The sequence below is a fragment of the Sprattus sprattus genome (assembly GCF_963457725.1).
Source record: "Sprattus sprattus genome assembly, chromosome: 6".
Taxonomy (NCBI): domain Eukaryota; kingdom Metazoa; phylum Chordata; class Actinopteri; order Clupeiformes; family Clupeidae; genus Sprattus; species Sprattus sprattus.
The window spans coordinates 16,166,617-16,185,711 of NC_137925.1; the positions used below are offsets into that span (position 1 = coordinate 16,166,617).

At 42.1% G+C, this 19,095-nt stretch overlaps 1 protein-coding gene across 1 annotated transcript; it reads left to right on the forward strand.

The window, feature by feature from the left end:
• Positions 1 to 2,687: 2,687 nt before the first annotated feature.
• sash3 (SAM and SH3 domain containing 3) lies at positions 2,688 to 15,053 on the forward strand (the record flags this gene model as incomplete). The annotated part of the gene is made up of 8 exons (XM_080840990.1): positions 2,688 to 2,750; positions 9,567 to 9,662; positions 11,960 to 12,085; positions 12,528 to 12,669; positions 12,885 to 13,045; positions 13,703 to 13,915; positions 14,210 to 14,354; positions 14,824 to 15,053. 8 exons carry the CDS (start codon positions 2,688 to 2,690, stop codon positions 15,051 to 15,053), a joined length of 1,176 nt encoding a protein of 391 aa, XP_080697116.1.
• Between the last annotated feature and the right edge of the window lie 4,042 nt (positions 15,054 to 19,095).

Below are 19,095 nucleotides of genomic sequence, written 5' to 3' on the forward strand. Positions count from 1 at the left end.
ACTGTAGGTGAAACTACATTACCCACACTACCAGGGCCCTTTTTCAATGCCCAGGGCACTTGTTCAATTTCAACGTTCAAGTTAAGGAAAGGTATCAGAAGTAGTTTTCCACAGTTGCTGACACTAAACTTAACTATTCTGATGGAGTGACGTGATATTTCTAATTTCATCATACAGGCAGCTGGGATCCAACCAGCAAAAACAGAACTGAGCTTGGGCCCCCCACACAGACAGTAAATACTTGTTTTACTCAAGCAATGACGACCATACAGAATGTGCAATGGTTTTGGTCTGCGAGAGAGGAACTTTGGAAAGAGGAACTTGGCGGGTTGAGATGAAATGATCTCATCGCTGTGAAGTGAAAAACCAACAGAAGGCTTATATGAAGGTTTACATCGTATCCTCTGACTTAGCTTAGCATCCTCTGGATCCTGATGCCAAAGTGAATGTGAGTGAGGAGAAAAGCAGTTAGCCGGGATGCATGGTCTGGCTTGAATGCACCTACTGGTTGCATTTGACGCCAGAGTCAACAGAATAAAACTAGGCCATCCTAGCATCATGTGGTCGGCCGGCAATACAAAAATATCCAAAGACACACAAACAGACACACACACACACACACAAATACACAGTCATGCACGCAGACTTCCTCTTCTGTCTATTTTGGCATGTTTTGTGTGCGGGCCTGCTTCATGAGGCACGGTGCATAGGCAAAGTAGGGTGCATTTCCCCAACTTCTATTCTGTCTCCTTCACTTGAGTGCACCTGCCATGCCACATTACAAAACTATGCACATTGGGGAGGAGAGAAAGAGAGTGTGTTTGTGTGTGTGTGTGTGTGTGTGTGTGTGTGTGTGTGTATGAGTGAGAGAGAGAGAGAGATAAAGAGAGAGTGTGTGTGTGTGTGTGTGTGTGTGTGTGTGTGTGTGTGTGTGTGTGTGTGTGTGTGTGTGTGAGAGAGAGAGAGATAGAGAGACAGAGACAGAGACAGAGACAGAGAAAGTGTGTGTATGAGAAAGAGAGAGAGGGAGGGAAACCCGTAGATATTATGTGAGAGTTTATGCATTTTCTGAACCTGTTTCTGATATATCAGTCAACGACATCAAAGCTCAAATCCTAGCCTTCGGTTCTCTTAACACTGTATTAGAGGGACAGTTCAATGGGTTCTCTCACACCTGCCTGAGAGCAGTAAAGTTTGTAACTGCATCTGCAAAACCTCACCAGTGCTTTCAGTTTCACAGAACAAGGACATCTGTGGATGCCCTAATGAACAGCTCATGCCAGTTTCACCATCTTAAGCGACCCCTCATTATCCTCATATGGTTTATGCACGTTTGTGTTCCTGCCCTGTTAAAACAAGTCTCACCTCCCAAAGTATTCCAGTAATATTCACACAAGAAAATGAAAAAGGATGACGATAGTCATTTTCAATTTCACAATGAAAGAACAGTTAAAATTATGTTTTCATTTTTTTTTTCTCTAACATTTAGAACTAAGATGGGAACAAATGAAAATGTAGTAAGTAAGAAAAGTAAGACACTGTTAGTATTGTAAGAGAGTTGGCGTGCTTAATGTTGGATGACTCATCTTGTGCTCTATTTTTCTCAGAATGACAGTTTTGCAAGAGGCAGAAAAGTCAGGCTAGAAGATAAAGCAAAAACATGTTCTGCAATTGTAGTCACGGCACATGCAGCAACTGTATCCTGAGTTGTTTTACTTGAGACAGTATTTTACAACTGCTTACACGCAATTTTCTGAAACTTGGTCTAATTTCTTCAAAACTACACACGATTTACTAACTGCATAACCGCAGAACACTTCTTGTCTCCTACAAAATTAAACACTAATTTCAAAACTCAATAATCTCTTTTCAAAATATTTTTTTTGCAAATGGCCATGCATATGGTTAGACTTTTTGGATCACTTAAATACAAAGTAGTGTGATAAATCTAAAACACACTTATCTTTGTTAGGCTTATACCTTTTGAAGTTACGGTGTTACAGTGCAATTCATTGAGCAATTTGACAAAAACAAAATGACAATAGACTGGTAGATCATACCCAGCCTCAAATATGGGTCACACTGTCGGGGATCACAACCAGTGACCTCCTTTGGAATGGCAAAAAAGTGTTCAATGTCTGATTGTTGTGTGTAATGTTTTGCAAAGTGTTTGAAATTGAAAACTGATCTAAAGGCTGAGAATTAGGTTAGTTTTCAGATTTGGTGAGGGGGTTTTGGTGTCAGAAATCCTGTGACGTGTACATTTTTTGTGTGTAAACAGATTAAAAAACTGTAATGTGATTAGGTAGATTGAGTCCAGTCCAGTGGCAGCCAGTTTGTGCTGTATCTACCCATGATCTACATGGAAATGTACATCAATCCTATCAAATTAGTTGGATGTTACTGTAAATAATTTGTGGTTTCTGTATTTCACACTTACTTTACCAAAACGAACTAAAGGACTAACTTGACACGTCCCTCAAAAAAAAGAAGTTCCTGCAAAGTCATGTGACTTCCTCCGACACTACGCTTCACAGAGAGGAAAGAGAGAAACAAAGACTTCTCTTCTCTCTGGGCTGTCACTCTTGCACCGGTGCACATCTGATCCGGACTCAGAGGAAGGATTGGATTTCCACTCTGACCCCTCCAGTCTCTTTTGGCCGCGCACACAGAGCAGAATCCAGAAGATGTTACGGCGAAAGCCCTCCAATGCCTCCGAGAAGGAGCAGGTGCCGGGCCAGAAAAAGAAGGTGCGTGTGTGTGTGTTTGCGTGTACTGTGTGTGTGTGTGTGTGTGTGTGTGTGTGTGTGTGTGTGTGTGTGTGTGTGTGTGTGTGTGTGTATGTGTGTGTGTGTGTGTGTGTGTGTGTGTGTGTGTATATGTTTGTGTATATGTTTGTGTGTGTGTGTGTGTGTACTGTATGTGTATTTGTGTTCCTTTTGACCGGTTGGAGCTCATACCTGGCTGTGCTGCCTGGTTCGCTCTAGCCCACTGTAGGTGTGGATGGCATTCCTATTCTGAGTTGAATAAGATGTTAATATGTATGATGCCGTGTGTGATGCACATTAAAGTGCATTTAAGGTTTAGGTTTAGGCTAAAGCTTAAGATGTCACTGGTCAGCTGAGGCTATTTTGAACTTTGCTGAAGATGGCAGAACACTATAGATAATTTTAGGGACACACAAGAAAAGATGTTTAATTGCTTGTGCTATTAGTTGGCGACATCCCACAGCGGCCAAACCTCTCACTGTCACATGCAAGTACTCATGGCCAACAAGTATTATTTATTACTAATAACAGGGTGAACTGCAACCATCATGCCAATACTTAACAATACTTTACAACAACAACAAAGATGCCTTCATGAGCCTTCCACTGGGGTTGTCAAGTGTACACCTTGCTTCATCAGTGTTTGGTTGAATTTTGGCCACAATACCTCCAGAAGGCTCAACAGCGGTGTCAGGCATCCCAGACCCACCTCCTTCATACTCACAATGGGTTAGGACCAGGATTGTTACCTTTAATGGAGTAACATCATTTAATTACTAAATGAATCTAATTTTAATCCATTACAATTACTGAGAAAAAAATATGTCATTAAGTTACAGTTTCTGATCAAAATGTTGGTGATTACAAAGGGGTTACATCCAAGCTTTTCGACAAAAAGCTTTAAAGCCAGGGTTCAAATTATGCTGAGTTCTAGCCAGGGCATCCCTAGTTACAACTGAAAAAATTAGGGGGGCATTAAACTCTTTCCTTGAATTTGTACATTTCTATAATTGGTGTGATAAATTGCCTTCTCAATGGGTGTAATTTTGAGCAACACTGCAGGGGGCACTTTTTCTGCCCAGCAGCTTTGGTGGCATCAGGATCACGCTTGCCCAGGTTGATTGTTGTTTGTTCCTGCTGCAAGGTACTAGCTAGCAGTTGACAAAAATCCAGTGATGCAAAAGGCCTGCTTTAGACACTAAATTATAAATAACAGAGAGAGGAGATAAAATAAAATAAAAACAAAAGCAAACTAATTGTTTGAATGATACGAAGAAACGGTGTGCACACTTTGACCTGTAGCTTAATTATTTAAATGCTGCATGGCCGTTTCAGGCAGATCCCATCTTCAGCTATTCAGTTTATGGCTATTGTGGCACGTACAGTATTTGATCTGACACGATATCTGTATCATCTCCCCGTTATGCATCCAGGTGAATTTAGTAATAATTCATGCTACCTGTGTGTTATTATGGTGTGTGGCAGAGGTTCACCTATGATGTGGTAGTGCTCATGGCTCATGGCTCAAGGCTATATTGTGGTGCACAGTTGTTTCCTGTGTAATTGTTGTGAGGCTATACAGTATTGTGTACCTAGTGCTAACCATATGGATTACTAGCAAGGTAGCTGAGGGTACCTAGTAATCTGTTAACTATTACATTTCATGGTGTAGAAAAACTCACACGTCCCCAAGTAGTCTGTGACCACCCAGCCATAACCACTGGTTCGCTTTTTCAGCAGCCTCAGACAACTCCCTTAAAGCTCCTTTGAGTGATTGCCCTCGAAAACCAAAATCCAACAAGTGGTTGCGGTTGATTTAGATACAAATCCTCTAACACCTATCTCCACTTGTCTTTGTGTCTGCTTGCCAACCTTGTTCCCTCACTTCCACTACCAGTTCTGCATGCTTTAGCTTCTTTCTTTAACAGGCTTCCTCAATCACATATTCAAAGGGAATCCTTAACTCAATAAAGTAAACAGTGTGTTTGCACAATGTTTGGTCTTATAGCAGTCACACTGCGGAAGTCAGCCAGCCAGCAAACTCCAATGCTCGTGAATAAAGCTGGCTGCCATCTTGCCATCCTCTCCGGCTCTGTAGCCTCTCCCCGTGCTTTCCCAGTGTCATCTAGCCCAAACACTGCTCTTCCACTCCGTATTCCTATGATGTAATGTGCCTTGTTGAAGCACGTCTCATCAATTCAACTTCTACCCTGTTTTGTCCATTGGAGCAGTGTTCTTGACTGCTTTATCCTTAGGCTGAGATTAAGTCATCTTCAGGCTGGTCTTAGCACATTTGTACTCCCCTACCAAGCTGGTCATTGGTAACTCCAAAATTCCTTTTCCATTAAATGCGACAGTACTTAGACAACATGGCACCCCAAACCATTTCCAAGCTGCCTTACTCATGATTCTCAAATTTTTCCACCTCTGAAATAGTGGCCTGTAATTTCATTGACGGGCAGCAAGCAAAGCAATGAGCAATGTCCGCCACGCATGATCTAAAGCTTATTTAATAACTTGGCTAAATAATTTTACTAATTTAATACCAAGAGCAAGATCCTAAGCGCACACATGCACTCACACGCCACATGATAGCTTTAGTTCATGTGTGACCGACTTGGCTCATTAATTAAAATAGGATTCAGTAACCTCATACTCAGTCAAAGGCCACCACATTGGTTCTACTGTGATGCTCAGTTTGGAGAGCAGCACAGCTACAATATCCTCCTCTGCCAAAATAACAGGATGTGAGGTTGAGCAGACCACAGCTCTTTTAGGTGCCATGTTTTTCACTCTACATCACCACATGCATGTGGCATACTTACAATCTTAAAGTCTTATTCTTGTAACCCCAGATGACATCAGGGAAACCTGTCCCTTTTGAGTCATTTGGCAACAACGGCAAGGGGTTGAGACTGGATTAGATGGAAACTTTTCCATGGATGGTTGATTTGGCAGATGATAGAAAAGCACTGTTTCCTATGCAAATGAATAGTCTGGCCTCAGCACGCACAACCAGAGGCTTACAAAACCTGCACTCTTACGACGTCTATTAGGACGCCTGGAGATACAACCTTCATGCCTTGCTGATTGAGTCAGACGGTGCTTTGGGGTTTCTTCATAGGCCGTTGTGAGGTGCTGCCAGTGGCTTTACCTCCTACACTGCTCACCACTGACCTTTTCAATCTCATACTTGGCTTTTGGGTCTTCACCAGAGATTGTATCAAAAACCTCCTGGAGTCGTTAAAATGAATTGGCTAATGGCATCCATATCCTATAGAAACTGAAATGGTGTATGTTTTGTGGGGGGAGGGGAGGGTAGGGGTCAGAAACAACAGCTGTGCATCAATAGCATCTTGTTGAGGTTAAAAAAAAAAAGGAATTGAGGAAGATTATCTCATTTTTTCCGTAACTCTGAATAATGCAGCTATTTTGCAACTTTAACAAGTTTCAGGTCAGACCCAATTTCAGCAACGGGAGTATAGCCAGCTGCAGTGAGAGAGGCCCTCACACAGCAGTCTCCTTGGTTACAGGGGAAAATTGTTCCTCACTTGTTTCCCCAGATTCTGTATTATGTCTGCATTATGTAAATTTCATAGACTAGTACAATAACACTGGATATTTGCGCAGACAAAATGTTCTTCCAGGACAAAAACGACAATATCGTATAGGCAACACTGACTGTGAGAGCAAGTGCAATATCTCCATGGTGGTCCTAAGGGTCATTTGGAAATACACTTGTGCTGTGACGCAGGTAGGAGCAGTGCTGGTAACACTTGCTCTGTCTCCCCATACTTTAGTTTGCATCCTGCTTCTACTGCATTCAAGTGATGCAACATGTGAGCCATACATATGTTTTGGGCAACATTGTGACACTAAGCTGCAAGCAGGGCCACGATAGCTTAGGCTACACACTAGGTTGGCCAGATGAACCAGATAGATTACTCTCGTACCCTTAATCGTTTTTCTGCTGTATGATACTCCATCTAGACCACATGCGAGAGGAACTGCAAATTGAGCAAGGGTGGCCAAGTATGATTCATGTAGGTGTATTGCAGTTTTTCGGATGAAAATGTTATGAAACTTTGGGTGAGAAGGGCACTTCCTGCCTCACAGGACCCAGTTTGCAGTGGCAGTGCAACAACAAGCACGGCTGGGGCTTTTCTTTGTGCTGTTTTGCCTGAATTGCTGACATATTTGCAATTTCGGTATAAATCAATTTGTTAACATTAAATCTAATGAAAGCACCACACTTGCTTGATTCACTCCATCCTTCAAATCAACTCGTTGAGGTCTAGACAGACTATATGCTGGAGGTTTCTGTGTGACAGTTGGCCCTTACTCGCCTGTTTCCTGTTGCTAAGGCTTCTTAGAAGAGTGAAGAACGATGATAAAAGAAAAGAGGAGGGAGAGTAACTGACAATAGAAAGTAGGCGAATATAACGCTACAGAACTCGCACTACAATCACGATCTGAGTTGAGCTGTGAGTTTCTGGAGTTGGGCCATGTAATATCATTACAACCAGCTGTTGTGGGCTCAGCACTGGTTTTTTTCAGCAACAGAATTGCTTCAAGTAGTTTGGTCGTTCAACGTGTCAGTTGTGTTGTTTGTTGTGTGCTTGCATCTACAGTGCATTCAGAAAGTATTAAGACCACTTCGCTTTTTAAAAATATTTGTCACTCCAAATGTTATGTTGCAGCCTCATGCTAAAGTCATTCAAATACATTTCCCCCCCACTGAAACATCACATTGACACAAGTTTTCAGACCCTAAACTTAATTCTAACTTGAAAGCACCTTTAGCAGTGATTACAGCCTCTAGTCTTCTTTTGGCATGACACAACAAGCTTTACACAGCTGGATTTGAGGATTTTCTGCCATTCTTCTCTGCAGATCCTCTCAAGCTCTGTCCGGTTGGCTGTGTGCTTAGAGTCATTGTCCTGTCAGAAGGTGACCCTTTGGCCCAGCCAGAGGCCCTGAGCTTCTCTGGACTAAGTTTTCCTTCAGGATACCTCTATAGTTTGCTTCATTTAGCCTCCCCTCAACCCTGACTAGTCACCCCGTCCCTGCCACCCAAAAATACCCCCACAGCAATGATGCTGCCACCACTTTACTTCACCGTTGCAATGGTATTGGGCAGGTGATGAGCAGTGCCCCGTTAGGATGGTATTGGGCATGTGATGAGCGGTGCCCCGTTGGGATGGTATAGGGCAGGTGATGAGCAGTGCCCCGTTGGGATGGTATTGGGCAGGTGATGAGCAGTGCCCCGTTGGGATGGTATTGGGCAGGTGATGAGCAGTGCCCCGTTGCAATGGTATTGGGCAGGTGATGAGCAGTGCCCCGTTGGGATGGTATTGGGCAGGTGATGAGCAGAGCCCAGTTGGGATGGTATTGGGCAGGTGATGAGCAGTGCCCTGTTGGGATGGTATTGGGCAGGTGATGAGCAGTGCCCTGTTGGCATGGTATTGGGTAGGTGATGAGCAGTGCCCTGTTGGGATGGTATTGGGTAGGTGATGAGTGGTGCCTGGTCTCCTAAGTTCAGTTCAGTCATGGTTTAATCAGACCAGAGACCAGAGCCAAGCAGGCTTTCCTGTGTTTCACTGAGGAGAGGCTTCCGTCTAACCACTCTGCCATTCAGTTCTCCCACCAAGTCCCTTCTACCCTGATTGCTCAATTTGGCTGGACGGCCAGCTCTAGGAAGAGTCCTTGTTGTTGCAAACTTCTTCCATTTAAGAATTATGGGGGCCCCTGACCTGTTGGGAATCTTCAGCGCTGCAAAATAGTTTTTGTAGTCTTCCCAAGATATATATCTATATATTCATATATCTCAGGTTTTTATTTGCAAAAAAATCGAAAATCCTTTTTTTGCCATTATGGGGTATTGAGAAAAGATTGATAAAGGAAAAAAAATGAATTCAATCTAGGTGGAATATCAAACTATCACTTACCGCGATAGTGTTATAATGGTTTCTTGTCAGTGGAGTCAACCCACACTCTGACGTGATAGATGTCAGCACTACTGCCACACCTTTCCTGCTTGCTTACTCATGGGTCTTTTGGGAAGCAGCAAGTTGTCACTGCCCTCTGCAGATGCTTCTTCTCTCCCCCCCCCCCCCCCCCCCCCCCCCCACACCCTCCCTCTAAGGGCCCTCTCGGGATGTGAGTCATTATGGACAGTAAATATTGATCAGGGTATGCACTCAGAGTCCAATGAAAGCATTTAATGGCTAGCATTACAAGCATCCAGTGATATTGTTCTGTCTAATCCAGCATGATAGGCACTGATGCTCCCTGTGTAAAGATAAGGGTTGCTGTGCACACAGTTAAATATCAGTATATGATCATGTCTATCTTATGTTTGTCTTGGGTTTCGACCTACGCCAGAGCAGGGCTCTAATCTTACTCTCGCTCTGTTCATTAAGAGTGTTTTTTTTTTTTTGTATCTTATTCTGTTTGGATGGGCTGCAAATAATGATGGCAAATGAGCTTGATAAGCTTGAGGCAGTAAACAAAAGGTATTTTTTCTGTGATTAAAACAAAGGATGCCAAGAAAATCGTTCAGTTCTCATAACAATTTTGCCGTTCATGTAGTCGATTGTAATCTAAATACTCCAATATTGTTTCACTGCATTTTGTTAATGCTATCCATAGTTAACACATAGTCAAAGACAAAGTGAGTCTATGCACTTTTCAAATTGATATTGACATCCTTTGTTTTCTTCGTCAGTGTCTAATAGTCTCTCTCTCTCTCTCTCTCTCTCTCTCTCTCTCTCTCTCTACATGTTTTCTCTCATACAGCTGACCCTGCAACGGTCCAGCAGTTTCAAAGACTTCATGAAGCACAAGCCATCCTCTCCTGTGGTGCCGGACCCAGACCCCACCCTTGATGAGGCAGTAAGTCTGATGTCTCCACCACATCACTGGCTACATGATAATATGTCCTGTAATGTGTACTCTCGAATGTCCTGCACTTTTTACGGTGACATATTTCATGGACAGCATTTTGCGGAGAACAACAAATGAACACATGGAGTGGAGTCTAATAGATTGAAATGATAACTGGTCGCGCTTAGTGTATTAGGAGTCTGTTCTGTTTACCTATGAATATGTCATAAAATAAACTCTAAATGTCACGCTGAAGATGAAAAACACATAGGAGCCGCTCTGTGCTTCCTAAAAGTGCAGGAAAATGGAAGTGCTAACAATGAGCAATAACAAAACTCAAACAGCGTACACAAAACACATCCTCAATAATACACCATAACAACAAGTAACAAAATCTCATTTTAACAATTACAACAACCTTTAGCTGTGTTTGATATTAACAAAGACATGTTTTAGTATACTGCTTATACTGTACTATATGTTGAATAATGCAACTCCTGCAACACCACAGGGTTAGTGTGTTCCCTTTTATGAGCTGACAAGGCCAGACACACCGCATGTTTGCTCAAGTCCACAGCCTTCGCATCACAGTGCTTCAGTCATTAAATAGTTCCATGGATTCATTTGTTTTCCACATCAATCAGTCACACAAGGAACATGTCATCATTTTAGAGTGCAATGTACACTGGAGGTCACAGTCATGCAGTAGATCCACAAGTGTCAGTATCTTGTTGCGGTGCTCACTGTACTGTACACTGCTGCATCAAATTCACAAAGGCGACTTTGAGTAATTATTGTGTACTGAGCGCCACAGCTAGCTCTACTGCGGTTCCTCAAGCAGGCTTCTGACCTCACCCGTCAGTGTGTTGATCTCTCTAAAGCAGCCTGAAGCCCGAGGGGGTACTGGTGACTCATTGTGGTGTCTATCATACATCCATACGTCTCAAGTAAGCCTAAGGTCATTGCAAGCCCACGGGACATCCCAGACCTCAACCAGCAGGTCTTACATCTTGCGCGTGTACACCATTAGAGGGGGGGTTCCCTGTCAGGGACACCTACACCAGGTATCGAGTTGTGAAATGAAAGACAGAGAGTCGAGATGTGCAATGTTTTGACTTTCGTGACGCTGAACACATTTAGCAGAAAACCTCTTTATTTTAACAGGAAGTTGGAGCTATTTCAAGTAAACGTACCAGTCGCGTCACTAATGTGGCGACTGCTTGCTTGCTGTTAATCTGTATCATTTCCTCTGTTTCTATACTCTCCTTTGGATGTAAGTGTCAGTTACAAAGATTAAACAGAAACTAAGAATACTCTCTAATGTACATATTTGCAATTCTGTATTTGTGCATCATCATTGCTCTTTATATTTTGTTTGCATATATAAAAAGCACTTCTCAATTAATTTGAAGGGAAACACAATAGTTTGAATGTCACCACATTTGATGTTTCAGTCTTTACTGAACTGATATATCTGAAGCCTGGAGTACAGCTTGCTGAATTTAGACGTGCGCCTCCAAAGCTTGACTGCAAAAGCATAACCTGATATGATAATGGCAGTGACAGCCTTCATTAAGATTGTTGGATCACCTTGTTGCGTGAAGTTCTGAAATTAATTTGAATTTGTATTTTGTCTGTTAGCCTCACCAACAACTCAACCGGGCCAAGCAGATGCTTGTCATTCCACTAGGAATTAAATCGCAAATATATATATTCCTTTTAGAAAAGGATTTTTTTTAAACATAACTATAATCATTATTCATGTTCATGTCTTCTTTTTTCAAAGAAAGTCCAACCTTTTGAATTGTTTTCACATTGAACTTGTTTCATACTGCAGTGCTGTGCTACAGCATCTGTTTAATCAGCTGTAGCTTGATATAGAGCACCATAGACGTATTAGACCTATAGTATGTCACGACTGTGGATGTGTGTTTGTTAGTGTGTGTGTGTTTGTGTGTGTGTTTGTGTGTGTGTGTGTGTGTGTGTGTGTGTGTGCGTGTCTGTTTGTGTGTGTGTGTGTGTGTGTGTGTGTGTGTGTGTGTGTGTGTGTGTGTGTGTGTGTGTGTGTGTGTGTGTGTGTGTGTGTGTGTGTGTGTGTGTGTGTGTGTGTGTGTCTGTAAACCCACAAACCTATTTCCTTTGTAAGTTTGTGCGTCCATGAGCGTTTCTGTGCAGTTCTTTCACACCACAGATAGAGCTGTTTTTACTATAGTACCTGAACATGCAGAATAAAACAGAATCTAAGAATCAAACCGAATGTTAAAAAAACATTCTAATGATGTATCACCACTGTCATTGTCACTTAGCTGTTCGAAGGTGCAGGCCATGAAGAGGCTGGAAAAAGCAAATCAGGGAGGTGGAAGAAAATGATCACCCGCACCATGACTCGCAAAACATCCAAGATGGTACAGAAGGCACTGGAAGAGGAAGAAGTAAGTGTCAGCTACCAATTTCTCAAATGCTGTGTGGTTTGATTTGAAATGTTTGAACACACATTTAATAGTCGATCTGCATTTGTTGTGAATTGTATCAATAGACCAAATCAAGACAGACTGATTCACTAATTCACTGATCCCTGATTCTACGTGTTGCAAGTTCTTTTGATAACCGTTAACAGATCACTTCATTGCAAAGTAAATAACCAAAGGTGGAGCGCTCAGCTTACAAAAGATTGACAAGAGCGCCCCCATCTGGTCACACAAGGAAGTCATGCAGACAGGGCATTGTTTATGGATACATTGGAGGCGGTGATAATCTTTGGTTATGAACCTACAGAGATAAAGTTACACTGCTCATTTAGTTTTGTTGCATTTTGCTATCTCTGTTGGTCACAAATGATGTGTTGACTGATGTTTTTTTTTATGTTTTTCACAGGGCAACAATGGAGAGGACGTACCCTCGTCCCCAGTGTCCAATGACTGGGCCCCTAACATGACTCCAGGACAGCGTACCTCTGTCTGCTCCACTGGCTCTGGGGACACCTTGCACAGTCCTGTCTCTCGGCAGATCTCTGGATGTACGCAAAGGCACTCTAAACATACACACACACACACACACACACACACACACACACACACACACACACACACACACACCACTCTCCCACACATATGCCCATCCCAATTGGCATACTGACTCCCATGAGGTTCAATTCAGATCTTGAATGTGGTGAGGAGTGAACATGCTGATATGGTGGGATTCATACTGACCAAGTGAACTGGTGTCTCTCAGGTGGGGACAGGCAGAGTCTGGACAGCGGCTACAACCAGCGAGACAGCATGAAGGTGGACGATGCCATCGCACCCTCATACAACGGGCCCTTCTGTGGCAGAGCCCAGGTGCACACAGACTTCATCCCCAGCCCCTACGACTTTGAGTCCCTGAAACTGCAGGTGAGGCCCGCTGACCATGTGAGAAAGTCTGATCAGCCCATTTTTCTTATGCACTTCCAGTGCAAGTACATAAAAAAATAATGGAGAGTATGATATCATTAGGCTATGTCCTCTACCTTTCTGTCCCTGCTGTCTGTAGATCATTTAAAGCTACATTCACGGACAGCAGTCTTGGCACAAATATGGGACTAAGTTTTACTTGTTTGATTGAGTTGCATTCACAGCAGTGATTTAAATGTTTATGGTCTGTGCCTCCTGGTAACTCATGAAAAACAGGTTTATACCTGTCTACAATGCTCAATGTTCATTATAACTAGAAATTGCTAAAACTAATTTTGCTAATAAACTAATAAAATAAAAGAAATTGCTTATTGATCAACTATTCATCAATGCTCAATGAAGATTCCAACAAAACATCTCACAGCTTGTGATAGTAAGAGATTGGAGTGTTAATGATGTGGATGTTCTTAGTTGAGAATTCCACATTTTTGTTCACTGTATTTGCCCTTCATTGAAACGTTCATCTGTATGGACAAATATCTGAATTCATCTTAATGTCATTTAAGGCATTATCTGTTCTGATTGTTAAACAGTACAGACAAATGGATTGAAAATGACAGAAAATCTCACCTGAAGATATTTGCATTCTCTACACAGAAAGGCGACATCATTCAGATCATTGAAAAGCCACCTGCTGGCACTTGGACTGGTAAACTTAATAACAAAGTGGGCCACTTCAAGTTCATCTATGTGGCCATCCTGCCCGAGGAGATCACTCTTGCCAAGAGGAAGCGGTTCTCCAGCCAGGACCGCCGCAACAAACCCAAACCCAAAACCCTGGAGGAAGTCCTCGAGAGAATCGGCCTAACCGTAAGAGCCACTTCTGGGAAGCCACTCCTGTGTGAACATCAGCTAATTTCACAAATGAAACTAACTTGGGGAAAGATGCTAATGCAATAGAACATTGCATACATTTATGTATGACAATACACAGGAAAAAATAAATATATATATTCTGACTCTCAAAAAATTTTCCGTAACAAAACCACACCAAACCAAACCAAACCATAGCAAAACAATGCTCAGCAATGCATCTATAATTTCAGTGTTGAGGGTTTAAAACAACAGATTTAAACAATCTTTGTGGGGTTTTTTTGTGTTTAGGAGCTGGGCAACCTGCTGTCTATGCAAGGCTTCCAGTCTCTGGAGGACTTTGGGGGCTTAAAGGAGTCTCACCTGAATGAGCTGAACATCACTGACCCTGAGCACCGCAACAAGATACTGACACTCGTGGATCTACTGCATGACTGTGAGCTCCAGTCTCTTTCAAGCTGCCACACATATCAGAACATTTATTTCAAGTCAAGTCAAGTCAAGTCTTTTTATTTGTCAGATGCACAAAATGACACAGGGTCAGACTGGGCACTGAAATTCTTAAGACAAGGCGCCACCCAAAAACCTACCATAACATAACATAGCATAGTATAACATAACAAAACATGACGTACACTCTGTACAAGTACTCTGAACATAATTTACACGTAATAAACATATAATAACCTTAATAACCTTACTAAAAATATAAGATAAATATACAATATAGTATGCTTAACATATAACAGCCTATACATATAATACTAACATTTATCTGTGTAATAATTTAAACCTAGATAATCATCCCTTTTAAAGTGCGCCCAGTTATTCAATTAATGAGACACGTGAGGACAGTTATTAAATTTGAAACAACTTGCTTATGGTGTCTCTGTTTTCTCTCTCAGATGAGGATGAGTCTGATGTCGAGGAAGCGGAAGAGACGACAGAAGAGAAGCCTGAGGTTCCACGGGACTCTGGGTGTTTCGAGAGCACTGAGATCCTGGAGAACGGTCGTGATGAGTTGGAAACAGAACAGCAGGCTGAATCGAAACCGGAACTGGAGACAGAGCAAGAGAGCGAGATGAATGATGTGCAGGAGCAGCTGCAGGTCTTGGTCCTGGAAGAGGGTTCCTGAACAACGGGCCTTTAGAACATTCTACTTGAACTTTCCAGCAATTTCCTGTTGTCTTCCAGATGGAACCGTCATGCTCATCACAGGTGCTGCAGGTAAGAGCTGAAACTATGCTGAGATGATGTTCTCATCAATACTCTGAGAAATCATTATTTCTGCTCAGCCACTGAGCCTAGCTTTGAGATGGCACTGTGGTTTTTCGAAGGTGTGAAAGTAATGTATGGATTATGCATTTCTGAAGGGCACAATTTTAAAGGCTTTACCCCAACCTTAAACTGATTGCATTTTTCTGTTTGTCTGATATACGTGTGTGTCTCATGTTTTAGTGGCTCTCTTCTGAAGTCATATATGTGTATTTTCTGTCAATGATTGTGTCATCGTTTTTTTATATTTCAAAGGAACATATTTTCAGTGTTTTTATTACTCTTCTGCAGTCTACTGTATATCTTCTAGTACATAAAATAACTGCTTATTATTGAATGTGAACATTGTTCATGAACAGAGTAATGGACATGCTTTGTTTAATTTTCCCTACTTTGACGCTATAAAGCAGAACGTTCTGTACAAAGCCGAATATTGACTTCAGTAATGGTGTGTCATTTGTTTTGTTGATTGTAGAGTGTCTGGTAAACTGTAAGTGTCATTTAGTTTCTAATGGATGCCAGTCCAGTTTTAAGGGTTAAGGAAAATAATGATTGTAATGAACTGGATTCTCTGTTTGTCTTCCCACTTGTGGAATATTACCTTTTAATAAAAAGTATAAAACTCCCAGATCATCTGCTGTGAGCAATTAATATACATCTTTGAAAAGCCAGAGAAAACTAATTTCACTCAGAGTAATAAGACAATATATAATTTAATGAACATACACACCAATGTATCCATCATGTAAAAAGAAGTGAAGGATATAAGGGAATACACATAAATCACAGTGATATTACAAAGTAAAGTGAACATAAACAGAATCCATTTGTGATAGCTTGTAATGTATTTATATATACTGTATAATGCACTGTATAGATTCAGACCAGGCTGTTTAAAAACCTTACATCTGGTCTGTATTTAAGTATTAACATCAAACACACATAAACCCCAAACATGTACGCACCTTTGCAGGTGAAAACAAGAATTTCCTGAACGCTTATACTAACTGACAGTGCTGATAGTACCGTCACTAATTCCTCCCCCATGTAAATGTCTTTCAACTCTCCACACTTGATTTTTTAAAGGGTCAATCAAAATAGTAATATAACACCCATGAAAGTCTATAGTTTCACTCCTGTAGCGCTGATAGTGTGAACTTGTGTTGATACTCAAGCGAACCAGCACACGGCGCCCTCAGTCATAATGCACACAGGATAGATGTTGACTTTGCAATTCACTCATGTTTGTGCAACGTGGAGTCAGGCTCACAATAGATTGGGATTGGTCTCTACTGATCTAATGGAGAAAAGAATAATGTTACCATAATGAGATTCACTTTTCCCATTTCCCATTCTCATTTTACGTTTTACTCATTTCAGTACAAATATCAGAGTGCATGCTTTGGCCCCCCTCTGGGAATTTTAGTCAATCCTGATTTAGACAAAAAATCAAACCAACAAGATTAGCCAAGATTAATAACATCAACCATGATTCAGTCCCATTGAAACCTAATGCTTCCGTAACCACAGGTTAAGCAGAAACACACCTGTCGCTTCCTGATCAAGTCAGGTTGAACTGAGATCCGATAATCAGTCTTAATCTGGAGCGTACAGCTGTTCACTATCAGATATGTTGCTGAACGTTTTGTTTGCTGCGGAGTGTCCAATCTCATGAGCATGACAAGGCCAGAATTGTAGCTACAAGGATAAGAAAACACAAAGAAAAAAACACTGCTGTAAAAGAGTAGCAATGGTGTTGTTTCTCGTGAAATGTAACCATAAAGCGACCTTCCCACACTACTGAGACATTTGGAGCATGTGATCATCCAGGGAAAGAATTCAAAGATCAGGCCTTTAAATATTTAAACACCTTAGACAACGATGATCCTTTGAATGTAATAACCGGGGGAAGTCTGGGGGAAATATTAGGAAGTGCATTATGCCCGTATCATAGCCTTCAGCCTTCCCTCTATGCACACCTTCACAGAACACCACGGCTTGACACCATACCAAAAACACCAGAGCTGTTACACACTGCTACACAAGGCATATTCAGTGAATGGCCAACGTCCTGTTGAAAATCTTTTATTGAGTTCCACTTAAACCTGAAGTTATGACACGGGGACATAAATAATGTTTTTTTTCAGACTACTTGAGAGAGCGAGAAACGGTCTACATATTAACACATGACTACCACTCTCTCAAATCAACTTTGATGGAGGCTGACATGGGTCTGTATCTGGCAACCATGACGGAGGCCAACATGGGAACGTATCCGGCAACCAATCAGGGCCAGATGTGCTCCAACCTTAGTGAGTTCTACTGTAAGTATCATGGAGCTGGCTACCCCCTCTACAGACATGGTTTGACAGACGTTGACAGCAGCAACACCTACAGTGTGAACTCGCCCACACATTCAAGTATAATAATACTGTTCCAGCTCAACCTTTCACAGCTCATTTACTTTAGCCACAAAGGGAGAGAGACAGAGAGAGAGAAAGAAAGAGAGAGAGAAAGTGAAAGAGAAGAGAGTTACATGCTACTTATTGTCTTGACACAAGCAAGAAATAACAAAACTAAAGGCTAGACCACATGCCCTCACTATCTCATTCTTTCACATACCAGATATCCAAAGAATACAAAAGAATAGTTTAAAAGAATACTTTTGCTTCTGGGGACTAAGACAAACTTTTATCTTCAAAAGTCTGGGACTTGCTGACAACTACACACTGCAACACATCCAATGGCCACTAAGGAGAACAAGTAAACACAACTGCTCTAGTCCTACTATGCCATGACAGCCATTACGCTTTGCAGACGAACACTGCTTTCAAATTCCTGCACATCAAAACACCTCTTTCAAGGGTGGAATGCATTTTTCTCAGTCATACCTCTGGGTTGCCTTAGCAACCAAACCCACCCAAACCTCCCCCCCTACCCCAAACCCCCATCACATCCCTTGTTGCACTGAACTCTGTCACTCCTGTCCATGTCTCTACTAAGTGTGAAATGAAACAAGCGGGGGGGGTTGGAGAGATTCCTCCTGTCTCACTCCTAGATAATGAGAGCACCACACACATCTTCAGAGGCTAGTGAGGCGCACAACTCAAGCGAGCGCGCTTTCATCCAGCGAGTGGGAGAGACCCCCGCTGCTCAGCGCCGAGAAAGAGAGGGGAATGCGAGGGGGAGAGAAGAGGAAGAAAAAAATATGAACGGCAAAAGCAGAGAGTGCGTGAGGCTGGGTATGCCAGGAATGAAAATGACTCTCCGCCGTGGCCTTGAAAAACAGTCAAGCATGCACAGATAAGGACAAAGTAACCTATCTGCTATCCCTTTCTCCCCCTCTTTCTCCTTCTCCTCCTCAAAAGAAAAAGTGTTGAATATGTGTGCAGCGAAGTCTTACAGAGGCATTTTACCAGCCTATAAAAAACACTCTTTTGATAACGAATAACCTAGAGGAGTTTCAAACACATTTGCACTTACAAACAGCCTATGCAATATATACATTAAAACAATGGCTTTGCATTTGTATTCCTCTTGTCTGTGCACTTCAACATCTCAATGGTACTGGTAAAAAATAAACAGAGTAATCCCTAAACCACATACTGTACAACTAGACAGAGTACCATATCGGTGAAGCCTGGGAGAGTTCGTCTGCAGATGGCCTTGATTGATAGATGATAGTGCAGCTTGTAGATAAGGCACTGTTACTTGTAGTTGATCAACAGCAGTCCAGCTGTGTCCTCAACAGGACACCGGGGCAAGGAAGGACACAGCGTCTGAGTGACATTTAAAAGAAGGAGACAGTGGACTTTTGACAACCAAGCGCTACCAGAGAGGCGATGGGTTAGCTCTTAGGCGAAGGGACCTTCAGTGCAAATGCTACTGTATGGAACCAGAAA